The sequence below is a fragment of the Drosophila willistoni genome (genome assembly GCF_018902025.1).
Source record: "Drosophila willistoni isolate 14030-0811.24 chromosome XR unlocalized genomic scaffold, UCI_dwil_1.1 Seg144, whole genome shotgun sequence".
In the NCBI taxonomy this organism is placed as follows: Eukaryota; Metazoa; Arthropoda; class Insecta; order Diptera; family Drosophilidae; genus Drosophila; species Drosophila willistoni.
In genome coordinates this window covers 1,522,907-1,550,070 of record NW_025814057.1, presented here as the reverse complement: position 1 = coordinate 1,550,070, position 27,164 = coordinate 1,522,907, and the positions used below count along the sequence as shown (strand labels likewise).

The following is a 27,164-nucleotide window of genomic DNA, read 5'->3' as shown; positions in this document are numbered from 1 at the left end:
TTATGTTGTCGTCGTTGTTGTTGTTGGCGGTGCAGCCACCTGACCAGGACAGACCCTTTATCATTCCAGAGAAACGAAGAGAAAGTTAGAAAGGAAAAAAAAAACAGAGAACAAAATAAAAAAAGGTCAAACAGATTTATGCTAATATAAGCGACTTATAATGGGTCAATGAACAACTGGATAAGCCCCTATCTATCTGTCGTCCCACTCTCGTTTGGGCAAGGATAAACTTGTCCAATTGGCAAATAAAATGCAAATATTTATTGAGCTATCGAAAATTGTTCAATTTGCCGTTTAACGCAATTAAATTTTGTGTGTGTTTCAAAATGATAGAGAAAAATGCTCAACGGATTTGTGGTTTTTTAATTAACCGAATTAACTTTTATTACACTCATAAGTACATTGTGTGGGGGGACTTAGGCATAGAACAAATTTGATTTGATTTCGATTTTTGGTATTTGGTTTCAATTTATTTTTGTGGTTAACATTTAATTATTTTTGTGGGGTTTAGCTTAAAAATTAGTAGCAATTGCGGTCAAAGTGAATTCAATCTATATATGCACGTTTATTATATATAAATATATATTTTAAATACATTATATTTGCATGAATTTGAATAGATTATGCTTGTTTTTGTAAGTTGAGTTGCTGTAGGTACTTAAAGGGCTTTACTTAATTAAATCAATTAATTATTATTATTTAAAGTATATATGTATGGGAGCTGCTGTGCCCAACTCAAATAATTCCTTCTCCTACCACCAAGTCACACAAGCAAACCAGGAAACCTGGGCAACACTCAAGCGTTTATAACCTCACTTTGTCCCTATTTCTATGTATTTAATTAAAACATAAAACTTTTGCTCATGCACAGCTCTAGAATATGGATTAAATATTCCACATTGAATGATCTCGTTTTGATCCTGTAGTCAGCTGCTTTTCGTCACTCATAACCTAACTTTTCTTTCATGGCGACTCACTGTTCATTCATAACCTCACTCTTTCATAATGAACTTGCCATTCATGCTGCTTGCCAATTATTTGAAATTTCTACTCATGTACAACATTTGCAATTTATTGGAATGATATATTATATATTTTTGTCAGATCTCTCAACTCCTTCGACATACAGCAGGGAAAGATTACCATTCTTGTTAATTGCTCTTAATTATCATATCTTACATTTTATGCATATAACATTTTCTATTTGTATAATTATATAATTGTGTATAGATACATACATATATGAATTATTTGCTGAAATTCGGTTTTTGGTTAAATTGTTTTTGTGTAATATTGATTAAACTACGTTTTGGTAACACACACAAATTAAGTAAATAGGGATTAGACAAACACTTCGTTTGACTATTTTAATGCAATGCTTGCTTTTGATTAATCAAATAATTCTAAATTTTAATTTGCTTAAGTTGCTCTTCTTTGCATCTTCGTTTCTCCTTTGTTTTTACTTACTTCTCAAGGTTTTTTCACTTCCTGGTGTGTGTGTGTGTCTGTGTGTGTGTGTTGCATTGCAATTTGCTTACCAGATTTCCCTTCAGGTTACTTACTTTCAATTTAAAAAGTTACTTCCTTTACTTTTGGCTTTTTGTTGCGTTGCGTCGGCGAACAGAAACAGAAACAATAAACACAACAGCAACAAACAACAACACAAACATATTTTTGTTTTGTTTTTGTTGCCTCTTGCATTTTGTTGTAGCTAGCAAAATGCAATTTCTTTTTTTCGCTTTTTGTTTTCTGTTTTTTTTTTTTTTTGTTGCTTTTTATCTTATAGTATCTTTTGCATTCTTTTAAATCTAATTAAAATTCGGAAGAAAAAAATTCCTGGGGGTTAGTTTTCTTTGCTTAATTTTGCAACAAATTTTTGCATTCGCTCATGGATGATTCTCCGTCACTTTTGTTGTTCATTTAAGTGGATGCAGCTCGTGCAGTTCATTCCAGCAATGTTGGGTCATCATGCGTCGCCTGGTCGATGTGCCTGTGTTGCGGGAATATTCCGATACTGAAAGATTGACAGATTGTTGAATATTTGAGAGAGAAACAGAGAGAGAGAGAGAGAGAGAGAGATAGAGAGAGAGAGAAATGTTAGACAATTTGACACAATGAGCAGAGAATTTCATTAAGTTGTCCAACTCTGCTCACAGTTGAAATGCTGTGATGCTAGCATGATGTTTCCCCACCCCCTCCAAACTGCTCCCCTTGTTCTGTACATTCATTCTGTTCAGTACATTCATAAGAGGGCTTAACACTTTCCCCCCCCTTTATCATCTTAAAGTTAAATTATTTATATTTCATTTAAAATGCAATGCAATCAGAAATGTTCTGCAGCAGTTTTTGTTAAACAGATTTAATTTGAACTTTTCTGTGCATCTTTCCCCATTTCCCCCATTCTTGTCCTTCTCTAATTTTGCTTGTCGAAAATCGAGAAAACTTCATCACCAAGGATTTTCCAGGCTATTACAGGATTAAAAACTTTGGTGTGACGCCATCTCATGAATCTGTGAAAAAATCTTAATGTATGTATCAACTTCAAAGCAATTAGTTATACGTACCCCGAAAATTAACTACTTGTGTAACGATTTTTCGGTGGAGATAACTCTAAAAATAGCAAACGATTAGTTCTTTCTTCGATATACATCGATTATTGTTGTTTTGTGAATTTTATTTCCTCCATTTTATTTCAGAGCCATTTATCTGGAGGATTTATTCATATAAATAATTCTTGAACTTGTCTCTTCTCATTTGTACACTTTTTTCCCTACTGTGTGTGTGTCTTGTTTTTTGCTGATGGTTGTTGTTTGCTTTATTTAGATTCTCTTTCATTTAGTGAAATCCTGCTTAGGGCCCTTAAATGTATGCTATAAATAATTTCATTTTGTCAAAATGCGGAAATTTTACATAATCATCAATTATATGAAAAGTTAATTTCTTAGGAAAAACAATCAACACGCCAGGCAGTAAGGAAACACACAGAGGACAAAGTGGAAGTGGAGATAAGCACAGGAAACAGGAAGATGGGGAGAGAGACTGAAGACTGAACTGAATTGAGAGAGTATTTTATATTTTTCAGTTTGGCTTTATCTCGCTTGCCATTTTTTTATATGTTTTTGTGTCTCGTGTATTATATTTCTTGCCAATCTGCGCCAATCAATCATCCATTCACAGACAGACAGACTCACACACACCACAAGCACATACCCGTACCCCGCACATACACACACACACACAGAGATAGACAGACACATATGGACGGAAGTGCCAATACATTTTACGGGAAAAAAAATTTCAATTGAAATTTGATAAAATGGTTCAGAACGATGATGATGATGGGTAAGCGTCTCTATCTCTCTCTCTCTCTCTCTCTCTTCCTCTCTCTGTCTCCCTATGTGTGTGCGTGATTGTTATTGTTTGCACTTTGCTTATTTTTTTACGCTTTTATTCACTTTTATTTTACGCTTTTTGTTCCGTTTGGATATCTTATGCAAAGCGTCAAGAGTTATGCCTGAGCAAAAAAAAAAAAAGAGACAAGAAAAAGGTTCAAACGAAACCCTTTTTCCAGCTTTAATTCTGATTCATACCCTCTATCATATATAAAATTGAATGGCATATTAACTAATCACTTAATGTGTGTGACTATAGAAAGCGTTTAGAAATACATTCGACTGATCAGCAGATGCTCAAAGGAAAGTGTAATTAGGTTTCCCTACAAATCCAAGAGTTTTCCTCTAAGATTTTAGCCAAAAGAATCGGTTGAAACTTTAATCGAAATACGAATTTTAAAGTTATTTCCCAATCAGGAAATTACAGTCGTTGCACTCGCAATTGCTTTTCAAAGGATACCACCAAGTCGACATCTCATTTTTGGTACAAAAGTAATTATAAATTACGAGTATCTGCAGCAGATTTAAGCCTCTTTCACAATGCCCTTAAGGTTAAACTTTTTAATTATTTTTAATAAGTCGAGCGAAGAACAGACATATAAGTATGTATACCTATATACACAAATCTTCAATGTTTTTACAGGCATACATATGTATATATAAATCTACAGTCATAATAAATAAATAGAAAAAACAGCGAAATTTCCAACAAATGTTTTTCCCTGAAAAACTTTTCATTGAAGATGAGAATGTTTTTTTTTTTATTTTGATTGCCAAAAAAAATAAAATAAAACAGAGACAGGAAAGCTACCAAAGAAGATGCCAATTTGTGCTCTGCCATTTCATTGACTGTCGCCAACTGAATTATTAACTAAATTATACAGTTTGAACAACAACAACAACAACAACTACAATAATAAAAGCAAAACCCAAAAATAAGTTTTTTTTGGAAAAGAAAAACGCGCGTCAGAATCATTTCTTGAATATGACAACTAAGTGAAATGTTGTTATTCTTTTGCTCTCGTCAGTTATGATTCCCCTTAAGTGGGCTTAGCTTAATTTATAGGCAAGAAGTTTTATCTATATATCATTCTATTATGTTTGCCTACGGGATTGTCACTCCCTCAGCAGAGTAAAAGCACTGATTGACTTAAGCAGGCGACAGACTGGCAAAAAAAAAAAAAAACCAAAAGGGACAGACAATTACCCCAAGCAGAATGCTGCTGGCAAGAACGCGTGACTGTGTGGAAAGCCATTCAGTAATTTATGGGCAATAAGCAACACCGTAATGATAGGGACCGTTCTGTAGACAGGATGCTGCAGGAACACCAAACCAAACACTGGGCCACCTTATTTGATTGTGTTGTAATTAGCAAACTGTTATTTGAAATTAAGTTCAAGAAAATTGCCTATAACTTGTGATTAACAACGGTTTTCCATTCTGTTGTCTGTTGTAGGTTTTTCTTTTGCAATTAGCCACCTAACAGCAATTTGTGAATTCTCCAAGTAATGTTCATAATAACTTCTGAACCACTGTGCACCCGCGAGAGTTGCGGCGGCCATTAGCTGCTGTTGCTGCTGCTGCATTGCATTTCATTCAACGCACGTAACACACTCGGCGTATGAGTAATGTGCGTGAAAACAAAAAAAAAAATTACGCACAGGAACAGCAGAGGCTTAACGAAAAATGTATTGGAAACGTGTAAAACTCAAACTAAACCAAAATAGCTGCCGGCTATGATTAGGTTCTTCGTATCCAAGGACTGGTAGGTGGGCTTTTTCGATTGGGTTTGTCGAGTGGTTCCATCCCCTAAAGAACATTCATTAACTAGAATTGGAATTAATGTTGCTGCTGGCTAGTTTTCGAATGAATCAAGTTTTCTTCTCATTGTTCGTTTATACATCATACAAACTATACTTGATATTTCACTGTGTGATGCTTCTCTCTGTGTGGTCTGCAAATAGCAATTTAGCATTCATCATGGCATCATCAGGCAGACTGATTTCCTGTCAATCGATTCGTCAAGCGTCGAACAAAAAGTGAACAAAATGCCTGGTTATTTGAATGATTTAGGATGATTTCATTTCAATGGCAATGACAAAGTTAAGTTCGAACATTGCCTCTAATTAAATACGATAAGTGTACATTTTTTGACAACTTTCAACTGTAATTTGACCATGTTTTGCATTAAATCTTGATACAAATGTAAAACTAAATGTGAAATTTGCTAATTAATCAAAAGCACTTCAGCAAGTGTTTCACACTAGCGTCATCTAGTGGTCATTGTTGTTGAGAACTTTTTACTACATTTTGTGCGGTTCTAAAAGAGTATAAGTTACACGTATTCCGTACTAGTATTGGTATATTAGGCAGTCAGTTTACCTGAATTGTAAAACCGTTCAAATGGGTCCCATTACCCTAAAACCAAACAAAATATAGGTGTTAATATATTTAGGAATTTTTCAATCAATATAATTCTCTCCACGGGCTCCAAACGTACATATTTTCAATCATAAGCGGAATGTGGCGACTATTAAGCAATATTATCTAATCAATGTTAATGAAAAAATTCCTTCTACAATATCAAACGAATTATACAACCAAACTTCTTTGTTCAATTTCAAATAAAAGAGAGAGCTTTACTTCGAATAACCAAACAGTACCATGAAGACACTTTTGGTATTCTTGATATTAGCTGTGGCTTTAGCCCGTGGCTGGTATTACAAACTTGAGCGGCCTAGAGCGATTCTCGCTAGAGGCCATGATATTCCTGACTGGCGTGCTGGAGGCGAACCGGAAAATCCTTCGGGCAGGTTTAGACGGGAGGATGAGTTTCCTGACTGGCGGCATGAACGCCCTCAAGGCCCACCATGGCTTGATTGGCGCAACGCCATTCAAAATTAATTTTTCTTGAATATGTATATATATCAAAGAAATCTGTATAAACAGCCGCTAAGAGACGGCCTTTAACTTGCAATTGACTTTTTCATTTAAATTCACCTTTTTTACAATTGTCTTGGGGTTGGGGTCAGAAAACGATCGATAAACATTCCAAAAGCTTTTAATTTATAGACTGAAGAACTTGCTAGATCGTTTCAACTTATCAAAGATAACATCCTTTGTACTGGAATTATTTCTGATAGACATTGACTAACAAAACGTCTGTTTTGATTGCTTTAGTTGGAAACTCAAACATTAAAGTTGGTGACTTTTCCTCTGTTTTTATTCATTCCTCTAGCATTATATCAGTAATGTTGATGTTAATATTAATGTTACCACAAGAAAATTTGCGTATTGTCCTAACTCCGACAGATTGCAACTACTAAAATATGCTAGCATTATAGACGAATTATTAATCAAGTACACCAAAATAAAAAAAAAAAAAACTCAGTTCGAGATTGAAGAGTTTAAACTTTTAAACCAATTAAGGTATAACTACACCTTTTGCCTACAAGGAATGATATATTAATCTATTCCCATATTTAAAACTAATCGAAACCCGAAGCAAACAAAAAGGGTTTTATTTTTTGGTTATTTCTTTCGATCCTTTGAGCAGTCAATTTAAGTGACTATACGTTTTTCTAAACTTATTACCAGTTATTGCCAGAGTGTGGCTTATTGTGGGTTATTAAAGTTTATCTAGTAAATGTTAATGGGAAAATTCCTCCCACAAAATCAATTGAGTTATGCATCCAAACTTCTTTGTTCAATTTTGAATAAAAGAGAAGCATTGCTTCGAAAAATTAAACAGTACTATGAAGACACTTCTGGCATTCTTGGTATTCGTTGTGGCTTTAGCCCGTGGCCATCACGACAACATTGATCGGACTCAGGAATTGAAACGAGGCTTTAATATACCGGATGATATTCCGGACTTGTTCGGTAGAGTTCATGATTTTCCGGAATACATCATTTACAATGGATATGAAGCCGCTGAAGGCTCTGCGCCCTACATTGTCAGTTTGGAAACGCACAACGGGACACACACTTTTGTTTGTGGCGGAAGCATAATTGGAGACAATTGGATTCTGACTGCCGCCCATTGTCTCACTAATAGAATATCTGCGAAAATCTTTTATGGATCTAACTATTATGGAAAATCCGAAATAAGCCATACTGTAGGAAAAGAAAACTTAATCTACCATGAACTGTTCAACCCATCCATATCATTTAGCTTTGATATTGGTCTTATCCGTACTCCCCGTATTGAATTTACCGACAAAATAAGCAAGATAGCTCTTATACATTTCATTGATGGAGATGATAAATTGGTGGGCCTGAACACTAAATCTTGCGGTTGGGGTTATTTTCGCGGTACCGTGAGACCCGAACGGCTGCAATGCATGAATGTCAATGTAATTAGCAATGAAGAATGTGATAAACGGCATATAGTTTCTATATATGACGACATGCTCTGTACAGGACGAATCGATGGCAAAGCAGTTTGTGATGGCGATTCTGGTGGACCTTTAGTGACCCTTTCAAATCCTCCCATATTAGTTGGTGTCAATACCTTCAACGAACGTTTTTGTGATGGAGATTCAGGTTATGCTCGCGTTTCGTTTTATTTAAAATGGATACAACAAATTACGGGTATTGTAAATTAATTATCCCATGTATTTGAATGCATCAAAGGAAAACAAAGTGTTCTACTTTTGACCGTAAATGAGTTTAAACTGTTTAAAATTTGCCACTAACCGCAATCGATTCAATCTTTTGATTAAGTAGAACTGTTAAGTATATTGTATTTCACAGTTAACCGCAAGTAAAGAAGTAAATTCTCGTCCCCCCCTCGTGGGTGGGGTGTTTCGACTTAACAGTAAAATTGCCAGAGGCTATTATTTATTCCCCTAAAGAATTCTGTTTGCTAGCTTGAAGCTCATTGTGGTATATGCTGCAAATATGTTGATAATCCTTAAGCAGGACATTTGCAGTCACTTGTGTCCGCCTGCGTGCACAATCTTTAATCATGCGAGCAAAAAGTAATGCAAAAACAGAAATAAAATATATTTGATAAATCCCGAACAATGCGAGAGAGAGAGAGAATGAGAGAATGTGTGTGTGTGTATGCGATATGAGTGGAAGAGATAATTTCATTTGATGTAATTGTAAATATGACAGAAATCTTATAGTGTCCCTGGAATCTGGAAATGCTGGCACCTTGTGTTTGCTTATCGTCAATATTTGCATGTGCCACAGACACAGTCACAGTCACGGTACGCGACTCTGAGTGTCAACCCCCCTAACTCACGTCACTTCTCTCAACTCCACTCCACTTCAGTCACTCATTCACCTTTGCCTTTTATCGGTTACCGTGGGCAACTTTTAACATTTACTTTAATTTCATTTACATTTCGTTTCATAAAAAAAAAAAGTATAAAGTGATGCAAGACGCTCTTTCCCTCAATCTTTCCTACGTAGAGTCCTTTTGTCCTTACTCAATTTGCAATCAAAAATACAAATACTCTAGAGGTATATATACATTCATACCTACATATATATGTATGGGTGTATGTATGTGTGTTATATACATTTTTAATTGAAATTTAGAAGAAGCAAAAAATACTCAAGCTCAAGCAAAAAAGACTTGACATTTTTATGACTTCCAATAAACTAACGAAGAAGTCGCTGATGGGAGTAGTAGGTGATGTGGGGTTTGTTTTCTTCCCCCCACTCCCCTCTCGCTCTGGTTGAGTAAATTTTATTCCTAAAGCATATTTAAAAATTTATGCTCCCCATTGGTGAGGTATGCCCCAATGGCATCGTAAAAAACTAAATTTAATGGCATATTTTTTTGCTTTTTGATTTTTATGAGGTGAGTTGAGGACATCTCGTCGCCGAGTAGTGACCTTAGAATCGAGTTAAAAGATTGATCAAACTCTCTCTCGGCCAACTGGGCAAGTGCAGTAAAAATGTGTCAACTTTAAAATGCAAATGTTTTGGGTAACTTTAAAACAAACTCAAGTACATGTCAGTGGTCCTCCTAACTGCAGGACATGCAAATATCAAAGCAAAAGGTCCAGGTTCAAGCAGTCCATAAACATTGGTGACCCAAGTCATTTCAAGTCAACTGCCTAGGAGTCGAGTCAGAAACCAGAAAACCCCTGACCAAAGAGTCGGTGTGTTTTTAATTTGTGATGCCAATAACCTTATTGGGTTCATCCTGCTAACAACTTTGTCATTGACTTAATGGAGTGATCAGCTTTTATGAAATTAATCAAATGTAATGGATACAAACATAAAAGTTATCAATGTAATTGTCCCCTCCGAGTTCCAGGGATCCATTTGGTTTTTGCTTTCGGCAACACATTCCAATTTGCAGCCAATTTGGAGTGAGCATTGAACCACTTGTATTTAATTGTTTGCCTTTTGTTCCACCTCAGCAGCAGTGTCAGCAATTAGCCTTACTCAGACCTGGTTGGATGAGATGATTCATGAGAAGGGAAAGGTGTCATTCGCGCGAGTCAAGTCTGTGTAATATGAAACGGTGAACATTGTCTTTACTTTTACTTTCAGCTATTGTCTATTTGCCGTTTGTGTTGGTTTCCCTCTTGCTTTGGCTGTCCTTTCATAGCACAAGCGCTGATTTGTCTCTCAGTGTCCTGGTGTGCCTTGATGTGTGTGTATATGTGTGTGCCTGGCGAAGCGTTTATTGAAAAACTTTCTCTTGGTTAACAGCAGTGAAAGCAGCAAATAGTAGAAATAGTAGTAGTTGTAATAGTAGGACAGCAGCAACAAGGACAACGACACCGCCCGCAATTAGTAAACACGACAATCAAGCTGCTCAACTTTCGCCAAAACCCCCATTCTCATTCTTCTTCTTCTAAACCTGCCCTGATTCTGCTTGGTTGCCTCTTTATGCTGGACCAAGGAAATGACCGACTCTGGATCAAGCGGAATTTTAATTGCTCCATGGACAACTTGTGGCTGAAGCAGCTTAAAGTCCTCTGCCAGTTGCAGAAACTTTTGACTCCTGCTGTTGACAGCTCCCGCTGTTCCTTCCCATCCAGCTTTTGCTTCAGCTGCTGCTGCAGCTGGGATTTTTGAACAAAAAAGTAAAATATGTAAAAAACAAAACCCCAAATGGAAAGTTTCTTAAAAATATGTCAAAAAATCCTTTGCCATTTACTCTCGTTTTCTCTTTTTCTCTCTATCTCTGCTGATATTCTAAATTTTGATGAACTTAATTAAATATTGCGAGTAACTAACTCACTTTTCTCTGGAAAATGTGCACCTGTCTCTGTGATTTCCCAGTTTAATTTGTGATTAGATTGTATTTGGTCTTCTTTTTTCTGTTTTCTATTTAAGTTACATTTTTTTGCCAACTTAACAAGCTTTGAAAAAATATGCTTAATGGCATTAAATCGTCAGGGAATTTACTTTTACCAGAATGTCATGACATTAACATAAAGGTCAAGCCATTGACTGGTGTAGGGGTTAACCCACAGATTCTTCATCTTAATCAAGCCAACAAAACGGTTGAGTTAGAAGACTAAAGAGCAATAGTTACGACTCTCTAGTAACTGAATACTTAAAACCTTTCCTCTTGCTTTAAAAAGCTTTCCAATTTTATTGTTCTATTCTTTACTCTCATTTGAAACGATTTATGGCTACTAAATTTGGAGTTTATTGAAATTAGATTACGATGTGGTTAAGTAAGATGGCAGAAACTCCTCCCAATTCTCTAGATTGTCTTTGATCAAGATATATACATAAATTACAGTTTGTTTCGGATTGTCATTCGTTATTATAACGAGTTCACAAAGATTCTTTTTGTTTTTCTCTCTCTCTCTCTGTTTTTATACTCTTTGCTTAAAAGAAAGGATAAATAAATTATGGCGACAAGTTTGCAATTTCTAAGATGACAGACATTTACGGAATAGAGAGCATACCTCGTGTCTACCTGTCTCTGTCTGTCGACTCTTGGAGAATTATAATAAAATATGGCTTACTTTTCTTTCGATTGTGAAAAGTGTATTAAAACTTCGTTATGTGTTTGGCCAAACTTTGTTATTTGTGGCATCTTTTTTTTTTTTGGCCAAGTTTCTTTCCAGTGCTAAGCCGACATTTTACAAGTACGAGTGGGGGGGGGGGGGGGGGGGGGGGGAGGAAAAGAAAGAAAAAGTGAAACTCATTTCTTACCTGTCACTTGGGTGGTGCCTTCCCGTTGAGCCGATGAGACACGTCGGAAAATGCTTAAAACAGCTTTGCTGTGAATGACAAAATTGAGAGACAAGTAAACAGATGTTGTATATTGTTAGAGTTATGCACACATAAAAAATGTTTGAATGATACGTATAATGAAATTTTTCTTCAGACACTTTCTAGCCAATACGAATTGAGGGCCACTCAATTTGGGAATTACTCTTATTCAAATACTTCCACCTGCTGAATCCGAAAATGTTTTTGTGTAAATTTCCAGCTAAAAGTTCATCTTGTCACCATCTCCATGTACCCAAGGATACCCTTTATTTAATCTACTCATTCCCATTAATTGGCTGGCATTTTTTGCCTACTTACCGAAAATTTTGTCCGCTTACGCAGTAAAGCACAAAATTGATGCCAAAATTGGTGACAAATAACGCATGGAAAACGTATTGCAGGGCGACGGTTAAATTTTCAGTTTGTTCCGCTTTGCTCTGGATAGAAAAGAAATGAGTATAGAGAGAATGATATGAAGATATGATTATTGGCTACAAAACATTCAAAGAAAATATATCACATGTTGCCGTGGCAACTTGAATTTGAATTTGATTTTCTTTTTGTGGAAATTTGAAATGTATATTACTGTTATTGCTGCAAAATTTTCCCCAGAAATAACTAATTGTCAATGGATAAATCTGTTTGTGTGTGTGGTTGATTTTTTGTTGATGATTAAGCAGCAATAACCTATCACATGCACACGTGTCGACCCCGCCGTGACCCCAGCAACTAACCCCTACCTCTAAACCGCCCGCCCACCCCCTTCATTCGGTGGAAGGAGTTTGCCTGTTGCTGCTACTACTGAGCATGGAAAAGTTCACTTGAAGCTTGGGATCAGAAAATAATTTGGTTTGGTGTCTTGTCAAACCTTTTCCACTCAATTAATTTTGCTGTCGCAATCAATGTTTCCATTTCCCCCTCCCCTCCCTGTCAGTGTGTCGCTGTGTGTATGTGTGTGTGAAAAAAGCAATTTTCATTTGCTCTATCATCCAGCCAAGCCAAACCAAACCAGAGCCTGCCGACCAGCCTGCCTCTTGACAAGAAGCGAAACGAAACATGGTAGACAGTTTAACTCTTGACATGTTTTGCATACCAAAAACACCCATACCCAAAAAAAAAAAAAAAGAAACAAGAACCCAACCGAACGCACAAAACGTGGCGTTAACGCAGAGCAAAGTAAAGCAATGCAAAGAAAAGAAAGAAAAGGCTACTACAAACAGAAAGAAACAAAAAAAAAAACCTCGTCAAAAAAACCAAAAACAAACAGAACTAGAAGAAAATTCCCAAAAAGGACGAAATGTCAGTCCAAACTCTCTCTTGGCCCGCCAAAAGTCACTGAATCGCCTATTCAATTAGTTAAAGTTCGTACCGAGGGCTACTCCATAAGTAAAAGTACATAAATAGTTATCAAAGTTCATGTCTATGAATAATCAAAAATTCACTAATTTCCTATAAAAGTTATGGAATGTTGAAAAGTTGTAATAAATTTCCATGACTTACATATGCTGCTGCCTTTACATATATGTACATATTGACGTATTTACAGTCAACAATGTTTATGGCACAGTTAAAACATTAATTATGTAATTAACTGTCTATGTGTCTCCTCCCCTCTCTCTCTCTCTCGTTCTCTCTCTGTGTATGTGTGTGTGTGTAACACTTGGCAACTGAAAAGGATTTGCTAGGCATAATCCCTAGATGATTATGCTTTTATTTATATTTCCACTTTGCGCCCTTTTTTTTATGATTTTTTCTCTCATATGTCACTCCAAAGTGCACAAACTAATTAAAGCCTAATTAACATCACATGAACACCTTTCGCTTTCTGATTTCTGCCTGCTGCATCTTGGGACAATTGAGGACATTGCCATGGCCATTTTATCATGTGAATTGCTTGGTACATTTTAAAAGCCTTCTCATTGCAAACTGAATCGGAGTGAAAGACATTGAATAGATCTGCCGAATTCATAATAACAATGACCAACACTCTCCTATTAGATGTGATTCTTAGCTTATTAACTCGAAAAGTTTTTGAATCTAAGCATAAAAGGCTTTTAAAAAGTTTCCTTTCCTCGAAAGGAATGACCCATTCTGGATTCGTTGCTTGCATATATTTAATTTTAGATCGTATAAACTAGTTTCCATTACATTCTCATTTTCGGTGTTGGACTCTGTTCCGTACTTTTGCAATGCTGTTGGCCTCTGCCAACTCTGCTAACTGCAAATGGCATCTGTGGCCAAGTTTAATTAACACAGTTGACAACAAATGCTGGCTAAGCAATAATAAAGTTGTTGTTGTCAATTTTTTTTCTCCTTATTTTTTGATTCTTTTTTTTTTGTTGTTTTTCACACAAACAATAAACCAACACAAGAGAAGACGAGTTTGGCTAACAGCAACAACAACAACAACAAGAACATCTGCTGTTTTAGCCATTTCGATTATTTTAATTAAACCAGAACAGGAAGACAAACAGAGGAACAAACCTCAATGAGATTCATAGAGATAATTTTAACCATGACAACCAAAACCCAACTCAGGCGCAACAGACAAGTAGCCCAATTCCTTTAGACCGACAAAACTTGTTAATATAAATGTGTGTGTAAATGTGTGTCTTTTACCCCTTTTCAATCCAATTTTAAAGGCTTAGCTTTAAAATCCTATTCTCAACATAACTCACTCACAGTACAAAGTCAAAAGTATTAGTTCACTTACCTCCCAATAGACTTGAATGCGTAGCAAACACGATGGTAAATTGAGAAAAACGAATACAGTTGAGACAATCAATAGCATTTTGGTAACTTTAAGCTGCGAAGAATTTGTCACCTTGCGACGTCCTGTAATACGAAAAATACGAATCAATGAGTGTTGGGGTGATGAAATGAAATTGGGCGAGAAATGAGAACGACAGAAAGAAGAAGGCTTATAAGTTTGGCCATGTTGGCTTTAATGGGTTTTTCAGCTTAGGCTTTTAAGTCTGACAACAACATTTATGACATATCTAATTAGATTTTGTGATAAACTGACTATCTGGCTGACTGACTCACTGAAAAATTTGTCAGTGTCTGTTCAAACAGTTGGAAAACTTTCTTTCACATGGCATCGCAACGCATGGCATAGCATAGCATAGCATTTGTCTGCCATTTATGACAGCACTTAACATTTTGCACATTTTTTCTTTTTAATTGATACCCTTTTTGCCTCCACTCTCATTCGCTCAGCGTGGATATTTTATTTAAATTGCCAAAATCAACTTTGAGATTGCTTAAAAAGAAAGTTTAAAAGAACTCACGATTAGTTGATATCACAGCTAATTGTCAAGGGTATTGAATCTTCGGTTTTTGCATTCAATATGCATTAAATTGGGGCACGTATGTTTATAAAGTTATTTGAGCGAAAAGAAGCTGCTAATTGTTGAGCATTTAGTTGCCAGCCCACACACACACAAACACACAGAAAAGTTTCATCTGTTTGACTTGACTTTAACTTTAACTTTGGTGTGACAAACTTTTCATTTTGCCAGCAGCATTGTGCTCTGTTATTTCATTCCCATATCAAATAGCATTATGTCATGTGGCCATCTCGAGGGTTCATTTTGTTGGTTGTCTATGCTCACTCACTCACCTGGTTTCTGTACTATCTCACAATGATGAGGGCAACTGTTTATATGTTGCTCAAGTTGTTGCTTTTGCTCATGCTCCTGTTGTTTCTCTAATGCTTGTGGAGAAGTTTCCTGTTGTTGTTGTTGTTGTTGTTGCTGCTGTTGCTGCTGCTGCCTTGAGGCAACACTATGCTGTCCACTTGGATGAGTGCCAGTTGACTTTTGTCGTTTCAATGACGATGTAATGCGATATGAATTAACACCAGAACTGCTTGAATTCGATGATGGGACTGTTGCTGTTGCTGCTGCCGACGATTGTTGTTGGGGTCTCCTATGCAAGAGAGACAAAACATTGGAAATGTAATTAATCAGTTAGTGAGTCAGTCAGTCAGTCAATCAGTCGGGCAATAAGTTCACTTACATCTTATGCATTGTCAATGTTCGTCGCACTGTGGCAAATTTCCATACTGTGCATCCGGTACAGGTGTTTAACACGGCTATTGTTGTAAAGGGCACGGCATAGACAACAATCGAATCCCAATAGTTAAAGAGTTTTTGCAGTTCCTGCAAATACATATTCATATACAATTTAATGCAAGAATTAATTGGATTGCTTTTGGGCCCTGATGTCCCTCAGAAATTGATTGACGTTTTAGTGTGTTTGTGTGTGTGTGTGTATGCGTGTTCTCTTTTTTGTGGTTTGGTGGCGTATACGTAATCCATTTTGTTTTTTCCACCAATAAAATCAATGCCTAATCTAATTGACTACTATCTACCACTCTATATTTGGATTTCAGTTGGCAGTTGAATCTTCAATAATTTCATTAATTAAAGTGAATAAAATGAAAGTATAAACCTTTTATTGAAGGTACTCTTAATTTCATTAAACAACAACCCCATGTAAAAGTATACAAATGTATTTCCAGGGAATTCGTGCATCGCCCTCAGAGTAGCAAGCAGTTTAAACTTATCTGATTTGCATTTATTTTAACTAAATGAAACTTTTTTTTTTTTTTTTTGGTTTCTAAAAATGAGTTAACAAGGTCGAGTTAACTATGTCTTCCATTGTTTGTTTATTGTTTGTTTATTCAAAGCAGAATCTCCCTTTTATATGATAACCCAACTTGCTTGCTGACCTGTCGATTCTTAGAAATTATAGCAAAATAATTCTTTTCATCAGCTTTTGTAAACGCTTTTTCGGTATAAATAAAAAAGTATATTTGAATTCTAGTTACTTTTTGGATACACGCAAACTAGTTTATACTTTGAAGACTATATAGATCCAGAAAAAGGATTAGATAATGTATACCATTAAATAGTTAAGTACTTCCGAATGGCTCTTGAAGTCTGCTAGAAATAAGATAATCCGAAGAGTTAGTTCAAGAGCACATTTAATTTTAACTAGAAAAAAAATCCGTTTGATCGTAAATCCATTCCAAATGTGTTGTAACACGAGTATAGAAAGAATCTGAGCTGCACAATATGTCGCCAAAAGCCACAATACCGACGAGTATCGGTGGTTTCGTGCGAGTCACCAAGGGTCCACCAGAATCGCCATTACAAGTTGATTTACCACCGACTACTCCCGTACAAAGGATGTCGTCCGTAATGGCATCATAGGTTTTAGCGCATTCCTGATTGCTCAGGATCTCCACATCGATGCATCGGAGATACTTAGGCAATATGATATGCGAAATTAGACCCCAACCGCAGGCTGTAGTCTTCTGGCCCGCAAAGCTGTTAAGTTTATTACTGAATTTCGGTAGAGATATCTTGTTAATTTTATCGCTAAACGCGACACGTGGTGTTTGGATCAGGGCAATATCATAGTTTAGGCTAGTGCCACCAGGACTATACAGTTGATGGGATATGAATTTCTCATTTCCCACCCTTTCGACTAGTTTTGGTTTCCACACATGATTAGAGCCATATAGAATGTCCACATAGACTCGATTGATCAGGCAATGAGCAGCGGTCAGAATCCAAGTGTCTCCAATTATGCTACCACCGCATAATTCAAAGTACGAAAAGCGTAAACTGACAATGTATGGTGCTTGCCCATCCGATGCTTTATATCCATTAAAGATAATGTTCGTCGGTGTGTCCTGACCCCGATTCAGACTTGAATTAATGTAGTTGGGATGGCCTTTTGCTAAAACCACAGCCAGACTTGCAAAGACGAGGAATAACTTCATTTTACTGAATATTAGAGGCAAAATGCGTCTTTTATATTGCTGTGAAAATTTCGAATATGTTTCCTAGGTGACCTTGCAGATGGAATTTTTCCATTTACTAGTAGAGAGATAATGAGTCAAAAGCCATTTCCATTTGTCTGTCTCAACATAAATTAGTCAAATCAGTTTTAAAAACTTTAAACTTGGTCTTTCCATAAATATGGCTAGCTCGGCGTTGTTGACTTAAGGTTATGCTCAGATCATAAAGAGCTTTCAAAAAAAAAAACTTCTGCTTACTTCCCCAGTAAAAATGAAGTCTTTTGGAATCTCTCTGATGTTTCTAGCACATTCTTTATTGTGGAAACTTATTGGAAATTAACTAATTCTAGACACATTTTCTTTGACTGTGCGGCTGTCACATTTAAAGCTTGATTTAAGCAAAAAGTTAGTTAGAGCACAACCAAAAAGCAGCCAATTCCATTTTGCGCAGCAATTATCAAATTAGCCAAATTAAATTAGAGCTACATTAATTACCAGTTATGTCTCTTTTTCTCATTCTGGCCTGGGTCAATGAGATTAACCAGACGAAGCGGCGGAGATTACTTTAATTTAAGAATTTAAGCATAGAATTCGCACATAAAATCCGTGAAAATATTACGCGTTAAATATCATTTTATATAATTTCTCAATGCAATTAACATAATCTTACTATTTTAAATGCCAAAGATGCTGGGTAAACAATGCGAAAGTCTATATACCCTTTGCAGTCCATTGGCCCATCAAATATTATAATGTTAAAAAGTTTAAATTTGTGTCCCTCTCACACTCATAGTACTTATGGGCGTTATATTGATGTACCAATTGATAACTGAGGAATCAGTTCACATAGATAAGCACTGAATGAAAATGTTGCCTATACCCTACAAAGAGTGAAATTATGTGAATGGGTGTGAATTTAAGTTTCCATTCATATCTGAATTGAAATTGCATTAAAATTCATTTCAGGTACATAAAAAACTTTTCCACTTGATTTTGCCACAATAATAATAATAATAAAAAACACAATCGACAAATTGATTTTTATCGGCCATCATCATCATCATCATCAGAAAATGAAGAGACAAATAAATTGTTTAGCCATTTATTTTTAATTTACTTGTGCTTCAAGTTTTGGCCTCTTCTCTTGCTTCTGTCGTTGTTTCGTCTTCCGTCTATCACTTATCAGCAGCATTCTTGGTTCAATAAACACCTTGCCCATGAGAAAATCCATCAAAATGGGCCTGTCATAAAGTAAAATGGAAAAGCTGCTCTGCTCGTTCTATGTGTGCCGCCTGACCAAACCAAAGGCATTAAATTTATTTGCTCTTTTCGTTTCGTTTCGTTTCGTTTCTTTTTTTTTGTGTGTGTTTCTTTTCCTATTTGTTTGTATTGAGTTTGCACTTTTTATGGGTCCGGCCTCTTCTATGTGTTTGTCAAATGGATCAGAGCCAAATGGCTAGTAAATTTTCCATTCACTTGAGCCATGTTTGTATACGATACAAGGGTCCACCACTCGTCCTATCCATTCAACTGGTCGACATGGCCTCGTAAACTCCTTTGTTGGGTTTTTCTATCGCAAGCGCAAGTTGCACTTGAAAGTTTTTTCCCTCCCTTTTTTCATTTTTTTTTTGTTCGATTAACTTGGTGAAAATTTCGACGCAATGATTTATTATAAGCAGGGCCAGATTTATCGGAATTATGAAGAATGGCGACCCCTTTTATCAATATTCTGGAAAGTTATACAAATGAAATGAAACATGTTCAAATATCTCGCCCTAATTGTGTGTGTCCAATCAATTCAATTTAATATCGATTTAAGAGTTAATTTCACTTGATTTTACTCAGAAATAGGAATATTAGTTTTTCCATGAATCCATTCCAAAAATGAAGTAACGCGGGTAAAGACGGAATTTGCATTACACAATTCAAAGTGTCCTTTAACAATTCCAATCAACTTGGGGGGCAGTGAATCAGTCACTAAAGGTCCACCAGAATCGCCGAAACAAGTTGCTGTCCCCGTGCACATCAAACTGTCTGTAATAATTGCTTCATTATTCGGTTTAAAGCATTCTTCATTGGTTATAACTCGCACGTCAATGCATTCCAGTATTTCAGGTATTACGGTCAACGATATGAGGCCCCAGCCGCAAACTTTAGCCCTCTCGTCCACCATCCTGTCATAACGATCACTCACTGCGGGAAGAGCTATCTGGCTAATTGTATCACTAAACTCGATGCGTGGTGTACGAACTAGAGCAATATCGAATCTTAAATTTGGAAGAGGCTCATACAGTTCATGTATAATGAAATTATGGAAAAGCACTCTGTGGAATATGTTTGATTCCTTCTCATTGGATCCATAGTAAATCGTTGCATATAGTTTACCACTGAGGCAATGGGCAGCAGTTAAAATCCAAGTGTCTCCAATTATGGTACCACCACATGACGCATTTCCTAAGGTTAAACGGACAATGTATGGCACATCTCCTTCCTCGGCAGTATATCCATTAATGATTCTGGTATGGGGACGTTTCTGGCCACGTTTCCAACCCTGAGTCCGATCAATGTAGTAGTGATGGATAGCCATCATAGGGACAAACGCCACAGTTAGCGCTAAGAATGCCAGAAATATCTTCATGGTACTGTTTTGTTACACGTAGCCAAGTTTCTCTTTTATATAGAACTAAACTCGCCGTAAATCGTAAATCGCACAGAAAGAAATTTTTCCATTAACATTTCCTAGATATAGAATAGTATTCTATTTCATTTAGCTCAAGTTGTAAATCTAAAAACTACATATTTTATTATTTATTAGCATGTAAAAGAGTGATGACATTTCTTGGCAATGCCTTGTCCAGGCAAACACTTTAAATTGCTTAACTGAGTAGTCTAAATGTCCTTACATTCACACTGAGTCTGACTCTCTGTCTGTCCGTCACTCACTTTGGGTGTGTGGACAAGTGGGTGGGGTGTTTGGAAGCAAGAAGAACGCCGCTCATGTCATAAGCCTTTAATAAACTGACAACTAGTAGTTTCCTGTAAATGGCAGAGACCAATTCCAATTTTATTTTGCAGCTGCTTCTGCTTTTGCTTCTGCTTCTGCTGCTGCTGCTGCTGCAGTTTCATGTCAAAAAAGTTTATTAAATATTTTGACCACCAGCTGTCATTTTGTTGGAATGAGATTCCTTTTAAGCTTGATGGAACAAGTTGATTAGCTAGCTTACAACCATTTCATTTGCGTGTGTGGGTGTGTGTGTGTGTGTGTGTGTGTGTGTGAGTGAGGCACTCTGCAACAAAATGTATATTTTTATTCCTCCCCAAAGTGACATAAACTCTCACTGTAGACTGCATTTCGGCGAAAGCGTTTACTTCATTGCAAAAACGACAAAAAAAAAATAAATGTAAAAATAGAACCAATAAAGCTAATGCATCATTTCGTAGTAACTTGGCGGATGTATCTAGTTGCCATTGAATGTCAACATTTATGAGTGAACGTACAAAATTTGAAAGCAACTTTTAGAAAGCTCAATTCTCAATCATTCAAATTGATTCCCAAGAATTCTGAGACTGCTTATTGCATAGTTTAGGGGGCAAAGTTCTCTCTATTGCTCATTGTGGTATCTTTAGACATGAAATGGCTCAAAGTGATTTGGAATTATGTTTATTCTATTCCACTGCTCCATCTAGATTAACTTTATTAAGAAAACTTTACCCCTTATGGCGAGTAAGGTGAATCTTTGCTTAGTTAGTTACACTCTGGTTGTGGGACTCTGGACTAAAATGTGCAGCGTAAACATTTCTGAACTCTGAACTCAAACACTTAACCTTGATCTGCTTCTGGCTGCTTGTGTCTCACAGATTCATTTCGTCTTTCTGCATAAGCAATCAACACGAGTTAACTGAAAAACAGTTTAGTTCCAAGGGTTACCAATTTGTTTCCCCCATTTATCAATCGAGTGAAAGTTTTTATTGTCGTTTTTGTTTGTTATTTAAAGGATAATTCAAATTTTGCCATGAAAATAAAAGTTTTGTGTGGGGTCATTTGAAAAGGCAAGGCATCCAATAGATCAATTTTATTTTACTTTTAAACCCACAAATTGAATCGCAATGTATATAAATTTGTTAAATGTCTGTTTGCATATGAATGCCAAGAGTTGTTTCTCATTAGAAAGAATTTGAACGCTTTGAACATCTGCGAACAGGCGAAAAGGAAAACGACGGCAACCAAAGTGCCAAGTGCCAAGTATCGAGTGCTGTGTTATGTAGTGCTCTACTGCTGCTATTAAGACAAAAGCCATTACACAATGATTTGTTTCTTTCAATTTTGTTGGAGTCGGAAAGTACACAATACACATATATATTTATGGCCTCCATACAAGAGAACAACAAGGGTAAACGGAGGGGGGGAAGGGGCACCTTAACATACACATATTGATGTTCAAGTGTTGTCAATACGAAAGGAGATAGTGAGAACCCCATTCATCTTTGGGGCAAGTGCGACGACATCTATTAAAACTTGCCAAACATCAGTCATAGAATTGCTGATTGAATTTGAATTTCCACCTACCTACCCAGTCAGTTAGTCAGTCAGTCATTCAGTCAGTCAGTTAGGCAGTTGAGCTGCTCATCCATCATCGGATATGGCTTTGTCTCAGTTGAATGCCTTGTGGGCGTCGACACTTTACGCTTGGCTGTAGCCAATTTGGCTAATAGGCTGAAAAGCAGAAGGAAATATAAAGAAAGCAAGCGTACAACATTTTCATTCATTCCAGTCATTTTACTTCTATTTTACCTTGTTTGGTTTTAAATTAGCATTGAATTTCCCTTACACACACACACACACACACAGAAAACGCAAAAGAAAACTGAATAAAAATCTTAAACAAACAGAATGAAATTCGAGATTTATCAAAAGACCAAGAACAGAAACAGAAAATTGTCATCGTCACAATAAGGACAAGAGAGACAGAGCAGAAGAAAGATGAGAAGTTGCCCGGGGAAAGCGAGCGTGGGAGATAAGGGACATAAAGGACACACCTAACTGCAAAAACTGAAATTTGGTATCACGCATTTAGGGCAAGTTTAGTGCGTGGCTTAGTTGTTAGTTTGTTGTTTCTAATGTCTAAGGTTTTGGCTTTTATGTTTTTTTATTTTTATACCCTTGCAAAAAGGGTATATTAATTTTGGTCAAAAGTGTGCAACGCATAGAAGGAAGCATCTCCGACCATATAAAGTATATATATTCTTGATCAGCACGACGAGACGAGTTCAAATAGCCATGTCCGTCCGTCCGTCCGTCCGTCCGTCCGTCCGTCCGTCCGTCCGTCCGTCCGTCCGTCCGTCTGGATCAACGCAAACTCCTCCTAGACCGTAAGAGCTACAGAGCTGAAATTTTCCATGTAGTCTTGTATATACTGCAGGCGTTGTATATCTCGGATTCAGCCGGATCGGACCACTATATCATATAGCTCCCATACAAACCGCAAAGTCACGAACAGTGACTTTTCTTAATAACTTCGTTATTTTCTGAGCTATTGTCATGAAATTTAATATTGGTGAGTTAGTTATACATATAAGCGATTATGCCAAATTTGATCAAGATCGGGTGACTATATCATATAGCTCCTATAGGAACGATCTTTCGAAAACAGTGACTTTCCTTAATAACATCGTTACTTTTGACGCGATTGCTTTCAAATTAAACATTTGTTAGTTTAATATATCTGTTAATGACTGTGCCAAATTTGATAAGGATCGGGTAGCTATATCATATAGCTCCCATAGGAACGATCGGTGGAAAACAGTGACTTTGTCCAATAACTTCGTTATTTCCTATGCTACGACTATTGGCCGTTCTTTCTTTCTTTCAAACATTAGCCTTTTTAGATAAAACGTTTTTCCACTTTTATGGCTATAGGTAAGGAACGAGTTACCAAAAAAGTTGCAAGGGTATTCAAACTTTGACGCGGTCGAAGTTAGCCCCGGCCCTCTGGTTTTTTTTTTTGGTTTTGTGTTTGGGGTCAACAAAAATATTTGTCCTTTGTCTCCTCGTTCATATATTGGTTTATATATATATAGTTTTCGGATGGTTTCTATTAATTTGGTGGTTGTCCTTAATAAATTGTCAATTTGCGGCTTAACTCACTCAGCGGTTTGCCGTTTCCTCTCAGTGTGGGTTTGATTAATTGCCAAAAAAAAAAAAAAAAGAAAACAACAATACCAAAAGGAAAGACTGTTGATCTATTTCTCTCGCTTATTGTTTTCTACGCCTCAAATGTCAAACTCAAACTCCAAAAGAAGTTGCAAAAGAACTTTCTTGTTTTTTGCATTTGGCATTTGGCAATAGTTTTCGTTGTTGTTGTGGTTGTCGTTAATTCATTAGTTCATTACCAGAAGCTAATTAAGCGGTTTCGAAATGTATGTTAATGACATTTAATTGTACAACATGTCGTATGTGTGATGTGGTTAAACATCTCAACAACAGCGACACTTGAGTCGCTTGAAGTTGAGATTAACTTTAACTTTTCACTTTTGTTAAGTTTGTGTTGCAAGTTTAAATAAAATTTATACATATCTAACCTCGTGTATGTCAATCAGGTCTGTATTTCATTCTGAATGAATTCCGAAAACACTTTTTCCATTTGATATTGATACCTACATATTTGTCTTTTCGTTTCACTTTCAAATCAAGTAATGGCAAAGAAATATTTTCATTTTCATTCACTCAGCCTACAATATTTTATTCAATTTTGCTCAAGTGTTTTGTTTAAGCAACGGTTTTGCTTTCTAAGAATGTATGTAAATTCAAATTAATAAGAATGATTAGATGAAAAAAAGTAGAAGAAGTCGATTAATTCGAGATGCTGCAAGGGAGGAGATAAAAAAAAGAAGGGACATAAACCAAATTGTTTTTGAAGAAGAAGAACTTTAAAAGATATTTATTTTCAAACCAACATTTTCTTGTCTTTTGTTCTTAACACAGCCCAAGGCTCAATTCTAAGTAGTTAATAAACCAGTTTCTTTTGCCTTTTACATGACTTATGAATTTCTTATGGGCTTGACCCCTTCATTTGGATTTCTGAAATTTGATATCCATTTCCACTGTTGCCCCTGTTTGTGGCCTGAGTGGAAAAACATGGAAGGACGAGAAACCTTTGAAATGTTATTGATAGAAAAAAGTAATAATAATAATAAATGTTGTCTTCTTTCATCACAGCGAAGCACACACACACACACACACAGACACTTTGCAAGGTCCTGGCAGGAGTGGAAGAGGCCAGAAAGTGGAAAGGCAGACAGAATTTCGAATTTGAATTTGAATAATGTTGAGAATTTTGCCTGATTTGCTGCTGTCACTTTTTAGTTACCTTTTGCATGTGTGTGTGTGTGTGTGTGTGTGTTGGATTGGGTTTGGGTTATGCTTCGGTTTTACGGTTTGATTTTAGTGAATTTTTCCAGTGACTAGTTGCCTAGGGCAACCAAACGACGGACCCGTATTCCGACCCAAAACCCGGACACGAGTCGCGTCCCTCTTACAAATATGCATTTGATGATGATAATGTTGATAATGATTATGATGATGTGTGCGTGTTTGTGTGTGTGTGTGTGTGTAGTTCGCTTAGACAGACATCAAAAGGCCAAATAGTTTCATGTTTAATGTGTGTTTGTACTCACCTCGTATTCCGTATTCAGATCGCAAATTGTATTATTCAGCTTCTCAACATAGACAGGCTTGGCAATCACTATATAGGGCAGACCATGCAAAAATCCGCCCAATGTGAGACCGGCCAATACCATTTTGGCCCTACGCACAGTGCACATAGTTTGACGCTTCAACGGATAGATGACCGCAATGAATCGTTCCACGGTGAAGGCGACAACAAACCAAACCGAACAGAAGCTAGCCAAATAGCTTAAGAATGTAAAGAATTGACAAAAGTAGTCCAGATTGTAGATATTGATGTTTAGGAAATTCAACCACTGAACCAATAGGCCCAACAAAAAGCAAGTATCGCTTACAGCCAATGCGGCCAAATAGAAACTCGATGATAGTTTGCGTAGCTTTGTCTTGAAGAAGACAAATACGGACAACAAGTTGCCAATTGTGCCAGTGAAACATAATATGGGTATATAATATTGTTGCACAATATGTCCAATAAGAAAGGTCATATTAACCACATCATCATTTTCAGCCAATGAGGGTGCCAGGGAGGAGGAGGAGGAGGCAATAGATGATGACGATGATGAAGAGGAGGCCGAAGACGAGGACGAGGAGGAAGTGAAATCCAAATCGTAAAAATTGGTTAAATTGCTGCTGTTGTTGTAGGAGGCTGATGTACTTGTCGCTAATGATGATGAGGATGATGATGATGATGATAAGGACGATATGTTGGTGGTTCTTGCTGCTGCTGCTGCCATTGCTACCACAGCTGCTGTCGCTGCTGTTGTTGCCGTTGTTGCCGCTGTTGTAGCCCCTGTTGCTGCTGCTGCTGTGGCAAGCTCCTCCATATCCGTTAATATTGTCTCACTTGTGGTTGTCATTGTTGCCAGTGCCAATGCCATTGCCATTGTCTGGCTATTAGTTTCAGTGGTGCCTTACGAATTTTACTTCCCTTCTTCCCTTCTCCACATCTATTTTGCACTTTTATATGTTCTTAATTTTTTTTTTGTCTTTCGATCTTTCCTAACTTTTCTTTTTCTTGTCAATTGCAATCACCTGGCACACTAAACTTAATAAACAATTTTATTATTTAATTGACTCACTACTCAAACTGTTGCAAAGTTTTTCCACTTCATTTACTGGCAAATGCACATTTTGCATTTTGCACTCTTCAAAAGTTCCTAAAGTTAGTTTTAAGCCAACAATTTTTAATTAGCTGTGCAAATGGCGCAAAGGGACACTTCAAGTACTAACTTCAAGACTGAATTAAAATTCGCCAGTAAGTTCTAAGATGCGGATCGTTGTTAAAAGTTGTTCGTAAGAAGATTGCATTGGGCTTTAAAAATTTTGAAAAATTAGAGTACAAGTGGCGAACGAAATCCAATTACTTTTAAAACTATAAAGTATCTACAAAAGTTTCCATAAACTATATTTAATTAACGATTACTGGAGCTCAGAAATCAGTAAAATTTCAGGACTGTGTGTAATTGGTGAATCATTTAAGTGTTTCGAAAACTGTATAATTTTTTATTAAATGCCTTAACAATTAATATTTTCATAAAGAATGAAAAAACTGAATAGCCTCCACACACATTTTATTGGATTCTGTTGAAACTCGCACAAAAAATTTAATCAAATTACAGCAGACAAATTTTATTTTGTTCGTCATAAGTTTTTATCACTTGTGAATCAATTTCACTTTTCCCAAAGAAATTAACTTTTTTTTTTCACCGTCAAGCATTAAAAAAAAGAAGCAGATAAGCAGACATTTTGGCTTAATGGGATTAAACGACAAAAAAAAAATATTTGAATAACACTTTGTGTTAAATATAATATATTAAAAAAAATTCTTAAATATCCTATAAGTAACGGGGAAAAAAAGTTTAAAAATTTTGTTCACTTTTATAATTTTGAAGGGGAAAAGAAAACAAACATTTTGAACACTTTTTTCAAACGGCGATCACTCTCAAATTGATGTCTTTTTAATTTGTTGTCCTTCTCAGTGTGTGTGTTTGTGTCCTGGCGGCAAATTCGACTTGCCTTGCGGACAATAAGCGCGCAACTAAGCCGAGACAATGGCCAAAGATTCTTTATATA

At 36.4% G+C, this 27,164-nt stretch overlaps 3 protein-coding genes across 5 annotated transcripts in view; 1 reads left to right on the top strand and 2 right to left on the bottom strand.

Annotated features, from left to right (window-relative positions):
* LOC6639219 (protein furry) overlaps positions 1-27,164 on the top strand; it is a 64,132-nt gene that overhangs the window by 22,624 nt on the left and 14,344 nt on the right. The gene's annotated exons all lie outside the window — the stretch shown is intronic.
* Positions 1,769-25,975, bottom strand: LOC6639392 (trissin receptor). The gene is made up of 7 exons (XM_023179710.2): positions 25,082-25,975; positions 15,616-15,758; positions 15,218-15,525; positions 14,309-14,430; positions 11,914-12,032; positions 11,536-11,603; positions 1,769-2,014 (listed from the first exon to the last, which is right to left on the bottom strand). Exons 1-7 carry the CDS (start codon positions 25,973-25,975, stop codon positions 1,917-1,919), a joined length of 1,752 nt encoding a protein of 583 aa, XP_023035478.2. The 3' UTR covers positions 1,769-1,916.
* On the bottom strand, positions 19,073-20,039 carry LOC26529378 (serine protease 3). The gene has a single exon (XM_015179155.2). The coding sequence runs from the start codon at positions 19,995-19,997 to the stop codon at positions 19,245-19,247; it is 753 nt and encodes a 250-aa protein (XP_015034641.1). The 5' UTR covers positions 19,998-20,039; the 3' UTR covers positions 19,073-19,244.

Coding starts and splice junctions, on each gene's coding strand:
- LOC26529378 (XM_015179155.2), bottom strand. CDS start 19,997: ATGATGGCTATCCATCACTACTACATTGATCGGACTCAGGGTTGGAAA.
- LOC6639392 (XM_023179710.2), bottom strand. CDS start 25,975: ATGGCAATGGCATTGGCACTGGCAACAATGACAACCACAAGTGAGACA. Junction 15,759..25,081: donor ATCTGAATACGGAATACGAG/GTGAGTACAAAC, acceptor ATGTATTTGCAG/GAACTGCAAAAACTCTTTAA. Junction 2,015..11,535: donor AGGCACCACCCAAGTGACAG/GTAAGAAATGAG, acceptor TCAATCTTTCAG/TATCGGAATATTCCCGCAAC.